The sequence below is a fragment of the Gossypium arboreum genome, chromosome 9 (genome assembly GCF_025698485.1).
Source record: "Gossypium arboreum isolate Shixiya-1 chromosome 9, ASM2569848v2, whole genome shotgun sequence".
Taxonomy (NCBI): domain Eukaryota; kingdom Viridiplantae; phylum Streptophyta; class Magnoliopsida; order Malvales; family Malvaceae; genus Gossypium; species Gossypium arboreum.
In genome coordinates this window covers 16,555,115-16,562,813 of record NC_069078.1, presented here as the reverse complement: position 1 = coordinate 16,562,813, position 7,699 = coordinate 16,555,115, and the positions used below count along the sequence as shown (strand labels likewise).

General features: G+C 36.7%; 1 protein-coding gene across 1 annotated transcript; it reads right to left on the bottom strand.

The window, feature by feature from the left end:
• Nucleotides 1-5,691, bottom strand: LOC108456963 (protein TPLATE). The gene is made up of 7 exons (XM_017755737.2): nucleotides 4,370-5,691; nucleotides 3,418-4,014; nucleotides 2,840-3,201; nucleotides 2,189-2,492; nucleotides 1,487-1,609; nucleotides 931-1,386; nucleotides 1-745 (listed from the first exon to the last, which is right to left on the bottom strand). Exons 1-7 carry the CDS (start codon nucleotides 5,489-5,491, stop codon nucleotides 212-214), a joined length of 3,498 nt encoding a protein of 1,165 aa, XP_017611226.1. The 5' UTR covers nucleotides 5,492-5,691; the 3' UTR covers nucleotides 1-211.
• Nucleotides 5,692-7,699: the final 2,008 nt, after the last annotated feature.

Sequence of the window (7,699 nt, the reverse complement as noted above, 5' to 3'; positions counted from 1 at the left end):
TTTGAGTTAATTTCAGAGATTGATGATATACATACAAAATGTGTTGAATACAGAAGAAACCATGCGCTTTTTAAAATCTAACATTCCATCTCTGGTAAATGAATATGACAGACAAAGCCGGTAGATGAACAAGGGAAATGCCCCAAATGCAGACATACAACAAAGGGTAAAAAATGCAACTCCAATCAACTAACTAATGCCGGACACCAACTTAACCCACTTTCATGCTTCGATCTTTACACAACATGTGCCATTCCTGTAGCACAGCTGCTTGCAGTGCGCGGTGCTCCGCTTCTTCTGCGGTTAGCTTCGACAGCGTTGAAGGGCCTTTTGGTTTATCATCTTCCTCCCCTTCTTTCTTCCTTTTCTTCTCTTTATCTTCATCGTCTTTGTCTTCGTCACTCTCCTCATCCTCTGCTTTATCCTCGGTTTTCAGAGTTTTCTTTGGCTGTGCAGCCTTTAACAACGCTATTCGTTCCATTGAAATTCTGAGCCTCTCCGCGGCTGCCACCTTCACCTCATCTTCGGGCATGTATTCAACACCCCCATCAGTCAGGTCATCCAACCAACCTTGCGGATCTGATTCGATCTGTTTAGCAATTGATGCATCTGAAGCTCGGACCACAAATTTGCACATCATGGTTGTTGTTTCGTCACCCAAATCAACATTCCTGCTCACTTCACTAGCTCCAAAAATCATCATGCCCAAGAAGCCCCCATGCCAAGTTTTTGCAGCATAACATAGCTGTCACATATTGGACAAGTAAATATCAGTTTTGTCAACAAACTGAAAAACCTCAAACAATAACTACATTTGTTTCAACAAACATCGAGACAGTTCCATCAAATAAAAGAAGAGAAAGAAATAAATATTATCAGATATGATCCAGCCTACATTAGAATAATATCATTAAAGCAATGAATCCTTACCTGAAATCCAGCCACAGTGCGAATGATGTGTGAACAAACTCTGTGGAAAGGCTTGAAATACAGTGATTTCAGTCCACTCAAAAATGGAGAAGACCCATACTGCTGCGCAGCAGTAGCCTTGAAGCCACTTCCTTCATAAATGTATGTGCCAGTGTATTCCACAATAGCTGGCAAACTAGGCCATAGACGGAAAAACTCGACAGGTGAAATTTTATGTGGCAAGAGAAGCTCGGTCAATGGAATTTTGTAAGGCTGACACCTCAAAATCACAGGTTCTCCTAGTTCTGGCCTTAAGCTTCTCTTTAGCCTCATAATTTGTGGATCCTCTTCAGAATAGTCACCATCATAATCTCCTACAGTACCACTTCCAAAGAATGGGTAGTATAAGACTTGAACCCAAAAGCCACATCTTTCAAATTGAGAAACACCTACTGTCACACTGCAAAGCACGGGATCCTGCAAGATACACAAAAATTGTCAGAAGGGTGCATTTGAAACCATAGAATCAGACAACCGAAAGGAAAATAAATTCTTATTTACAAAGATGAGAAGCAACCTGAGAAACAAGATTACGCAACTGCCGTACTGCTAGAGGAGACCCATCCATAAAATACAAAGAACCAGATAATCCAACCCTCACATCAACACGATTTAGTTCCAATTCCGTTAAGTTAAGAACCTGCAAAATTCACCAATCAACCAGGGGAATATCATTAACAGGAATCACTCATCGTAGCAACTAGAAAAACAGTACAAGAAATGAGATGGCGGTAATTATGGATACTGCTTTCGGACAATCATGCCTGATGAGAAAAAATGGTTAGTAGCACATAACACGACTGACTGGATCATACTATTTGCCATCTTGATGGAAACATGAAAATTTTTTTATTCATTTCTCAAATATGTCAAAGTTGCATCAATAGATTGAGGTAAAAACATGAAGTACTTTGATGCCTGCTGATGCAGTAAGCAACCAATAAACATATGACTCTAGCTTTAGTAACCTTCTACTAAAACTTCACTGTATAAAAGGATAGAATCTCTTTTACCACTTACAAAACACTCGAGATAACCTTTCAAGGCCTCCATAAAGTCAAATCTATGGCATTTGATTTAGATAAGTTTCAAGAAATTAAGTTGGCTCTATTCTACATAAGCTTCAGGAAGATCGACAGAATTGTGTTATACCTCAGATCATATAGAAAAAGGGTTTAATAGGCAAAGAAGATAAACATAAATAAACAAGAGTTTTAACCTTTAGATGTAGAGTGATCCTTCCATCTCCTGCATCTGCCAGATGATAGGCCTCAATGTAGCAGGGATCACTGCTCCCAGTCAAAGTACGAGCAGTTGGCGGAACCATAAGTGATGCGGAGTCTATTCCCTTTGTTAGTAAAAGTGTTAATTCACTAGGGTCTGGCCTCCAAAGCTCCAAAATAGCCTTATGAACCAACCCTTCCAGTTTTCTATCTTGGGCAGCTGATGCATCATAAAACTGAACAGTCAGTTTATGGTGGCTAAATGGGTAGTCTCCTCTAGCTTCACTAGCCCCTACCCACCTGAAAAAGAAAGATTCCATATCTCCCGTCAGTTTACAAGAATGCCAATTATACACATGGATCTATTTTTCCTTTTCATTTTAAGACCTGGGAAACACACTAGGAGGAAGCTACTTCAGTTAAACTAATCTTACAAGATTAATATAGCAACAAAAATGGAAATATCACTGCCAATAAGGGAATAATCTTTCTATAGCACACGCTGGTTATCAATAAACATTCAGCCCAAAAGATTTTTAAAAAGCATGCTGTTGAAGGGAACATTAAAGCACTTAAACTAAAGAAACATCATCTATGTGATCAGTGAATAACTTCAGAATATATAAGGCTATTTACAGAAACCTCACCTGCTTTCAGGGCGGTTAGAGATGTATTTAATTCTCTGCAAAATCATACGGCACTGATGCTTGTTGACAGAATCGGCCAAGGTACTGGTTCTGAACTCTTCGAGCTCCTTTGATAGTAACTGGCCAGCCCTAGCATGACGAGATCCCAACCGCTGAGCACATAGAAGAGCAGCCTGAACATCTTGAGGCCTATTTGTTGTATCAGTAGATGCATCCGCATTGAAGAGGACTTTGTGGATATTTGACACGATGATGTTTAGAGGATCCTCAGGATCATCAGCAAGAAGTGGATCCAGGCCTTCTAGGTTTATGTGTTCTGAAATAGCCCAAAGAAGACGTGCACATATTCTCGAGGTACTTACCTAGCAAATGGACACCAAGAGACCAGAGGTCAACATGAAATAACAATAATAGTAACAAACAGACCAAAATCATGTTTAAACACCCTTAGAAATTAGAATTATTCTTTACTTACTAGTTCACCATCAAAATAGTATACATCATATTTTATTAGCAGAGCACAACATATCTTGTAAGATATAGTGTAGCGTTTAAGTTCTCAATAAGATCTCACATACCTCACGCAGATCTTTTACAAGATCACGCTGTAAGTTCTGCAATCTCGTCTCATTTAAGATTTGGTCTTGGGAAGCCCCATCTTTGACTCTTTTCACACCTCCCCGGGTATCATAAATATGGCAGAGCCGAACAAGCAGCTTCAAATAGCAATCAACTGCATAAGTCCTTCCATCACAGTCCCATTTGACACAAGGCCTACAAACTTCCACCACTTCCAGAGCTGTCTCTGTCCAGTTTAATGCACCATATCCTGTTCCATATGCCAAGGCTCCAATCACTCTACTCTCCATACCTGAATTCTTTTGTTCAGGTAAAGGTAATGACAACTGGAAGCAACTTTCAACAAGAGTTGCTACCAACTCCTCTCTGAACAAGCTTTTACTTGTAACATTATGAAGATCATCTTTTACACTAGGATCCTCAAAAAGAGAAGCTATATCAGTTCCGGCAAGAGGTTTCTGGCCTCTTCGAACACTTTCCTTTGCAAAGAGATCAACACATAAAGCTGTCCGACAAATACAGGCTAAAGCATGCATTCGGTCCGATTCTGCACGCAGGTTTCTTACCATAAGAAGCAGCCTCTTGAACAATGATACCTTCATGAGAAATTTTAGAATATCAAGCAGTTTTCTACATAATGTTCAAACATTATGACCTTCGGGCTTATAAGCAATAGCAAACACAAAACCACTTTCAGAAATCACTTCTGGAAAGACAAAATATAAGAACTGACTTCCAACACACTGAAGAAATAAAGAAACTTCTAAGGATGGATTCTAACATATATATTTCATTATTCTATCTTTCCCAGTGTGACAGCTAACCTTGAAACGCTCTCACCAGTAAAATTTCATAAACTCGCTATATCAGTGATTCAGACCTATCTCTTACACACTAAGAAAACCAAATTTAATTTATGCAAAAGAATTATAAAAAAAAAAACACACACACCTGCATATGAAGATCAAGCAAATGAAGATTAGTAACAACAGCTCGAACAATACTTTCTCTAGCAGAAGCAAACTCCTGTCTATCCCAAAGTGTCAAAATAGCAATTATTGACTGTGAAGCCCACTCAGGCTTCCCTCCAGGCACATCAGCCAAATACAACATATTAATCCCGACGTCAAAAATCAACGCAGGTTCCAGCGAAGATGCCAGAAATGGAGCCAAATGAGTGACTAAATCCGACACACCAACTAATTTCTCCGCATTGGAATCCACCACAGTCCCATTCACTTTAGAACCCTTTGAAATCTTCCTTATAACTTCCAATCCCCCCGAAGCCACTGCCTTAACTGCATAAACTAAAGGAAAAACAGTTGCTCGAAAACTCTCAACCGGTAAAATCAATGACCTTGCCATTAAAGTGCTGCGTTTTTTCCAAACGAAATCAACCATTGAAGAAACCCAATTTGACCTTATAGCCAAAGAATTTTCACTATCAACAAGCTTATCACCAGCTAATCTGCTCATCCTTTTTGAATCCAATTCCTGAAATAATCTCCCCACGGATTCAAATGCTACCTTTGAAACCGTGTCGGACTTGTCCAACATATTCTGCCCAATCCGAGCCCACCAAGCTGATACCTTATCGAGAAGATTAACATTGTTTTCACACAACGTTACGAGATCGTCTCTAGCGAGAACACATCCTAGAGTCTCGGTGATGGAGAACCGGAGGTTATCGGAAGGGGAATCGAAACAAGCAGAGATCTCGGCATTGGAATCGGTGATAAGTTTGGCGAGGGAATAAGAAGGGATGGCAGCGAGGATGGAGACTGCAGCAGCAACGACATCGGGATCGGGGAAGTGGAAGTCGTTACGGATGCCGGTAGAGACAGAATCCCAAAGGTCGGCGGTTAAACGAGTGGATCGGATGAGGTCGAAGGCGAGCTTTTTGCAGACGGCGGAGGCAGGGGCGGCGACGATTTCTTCAACGGCGGATTTGGCAATTATGGAAATGTCGCGACCGGCGGCGGATTGTTGGAGGGCGGAGAGAAGAGCGCTGGACTGGCGGAGAGCATCGTTTGAGCGGAGATCCGCTTGAATTTGAGCAAAAAGAATATCCATTAACAAAAAAATTATTTGGGTTTCTCAATGGAACATCGGGATGAAGTTCGAACTAGTCAATTTGAAGATCTGATCTGATACAACGAAGAGGTGCAAGAAAGCAGTTATCAAAATGAAAATGTTAGCTCCGGACCAGCTTGGCATTGTGGTTGAACCAAATTGGGCCGGGTCTGTATATGAACTTGCATCGGTTTTCGGTTCGGCCTATGTTTGTTGGTTTGGACTTTGGTTATTGGTTGTAAAAAGTTTTTAAATATTAAATAATGTTATACATTTAATAGAAATATGTATTTTATTAAATTGAACAAATTTTAATATAAATTTAAGGGGTTAAATGTTTAAATTTCATGGCATATAATATTTTTGGGGCAAATTATACAGTAGGTCACTTTAAAATAGTGTCATTTTTATTTTGATCATTTTATTTTTTTGTCAATTTAGTCACTCTGAATAAGATAATTGCTCGAATTAGACACTATCGTTAAAATTTTTGTTAATTCACTAACGGATGTTGACATATCATTTTTTTTTTACTTTTAACTAAAGTTAGTACCTTCTTTGTAATTAGTCTAAAATACTTTTTTCTTGTTCATTTGCAACATAATACTAAAGTTGGTAAGTTCTCTTTTTCCTTTTTGTTGTTTGTTTCCTCGGAAAAGTACCAAAGGGAAATGAGGATAGTTTTGACTTGTTTGTTGATTTATAGGTTTTACCGTGAGTATTATGCTCATAGTGTTTATTTGTACACGCTTGATTTGTGCTCAGATTCAGCTACGTGCTTTTCAGAGATCCTTTGCAATTTCTTCAAGATCTAATCTTAGTATGGTAAGTTTTTCTTTACTTTTTTTTAAGAAAATTTATTTTTTCTTCTTAATTTTTAAATTTCTAGGATTTGATTGTGTTCTGTTTCATCGTGCGTGTTTAGTTTATTAACAAATCTAGTTTTGTTGGGTGTTCAACTTTATTGATGAAAACAATGATTTCTCAAAAATATTTCGTCTTTTTTTTTTCCATAACAATTATGTTATTGTTACTAGATGCGTGTTGAAATCAATAATGGAAAGATGATTTTGAGGGTACCCAAGGGAAGATTTTAAGATTTTTATAAAGTAATTTTTAAGTTTTTTCTTTTATTTTCTTCTTTGTGTGTTCTTTTTGAAAAATTTTAAGAGAAAATCAAATTAAAGAAAAGAAAAAGAGTGATATAATTACCTAAGAAATTAGAACATGGGTTATTTTGGACAAGCCAAACAAACAAGTCAAAACTATCTTCATTTTTCTCTTTTACTTTTCCTAAGAAACAAACAACAACAAAAGAAAAAGAGAAAACTTCCAAACCTTAGTCTTATGTTGCAAATAAACAAAATAAGAAAGTGTTTTGAACTAATTATAAAGAGCTTTCTAGCTATACTCAAAGGTAAAAAAAAAAAAAAAGCCATGTTAGCAATACGTTAGTGGTTTAACGAAAATTTTAACAACAGTGACCAATTCGAGCAATTATCTTAATTAGAGTAACTAAATTGACAAAATAATTAGAGTGACCAAAATAGGAGCAATGCTATTTTAGAGTGACCAGAAGCGCAATTTACCCAATAATTTTTTATTTTTTTAATTAAACTTATTTGAAGGATTTTTAGTTAAATGGTAGGTACCAAATTAAATTCACAACTTATTAAACCAAATACTCGAATACAATTTTCACAACAACAGTTCAAATTCAATTAGATTATATTAAATATGAAAATGACATTTAGTAAACACAATATGTATACATCCATCAAGATTATCAGTAGTTTGAAGAAAAATATTAGTAAAATGTTAAATTTTGAATATAACAAATAAGGTTGAAACGTAATTTGAAAGAAATTAATTTATTATTGCAGAAATAGAGGAAGTAGTTATAAGGAATAATTATAAGTACTGACAGTAGTAACTGCAAAAAAAAAAAAAAAAAAACATAAAACAATTTCTTTCGCAATTTGATTTTTCAATGTTTGCTGGAGTTTTATCTTGAAAGATAATTCACTATCTTTAATCTTGTAAAAATAATGATTTAATTGCTATCACATTGGTATAACAATCTTACCTTCACATTAAAGATCTAGATTCCTCTCCACTAAATTTTCCACTAAATTTTCCCCTGAAAACTAAGTTTGTAAAACCAAGTAATTCACTTATAAAAACAATAATTGTTAATAATAGCTATTG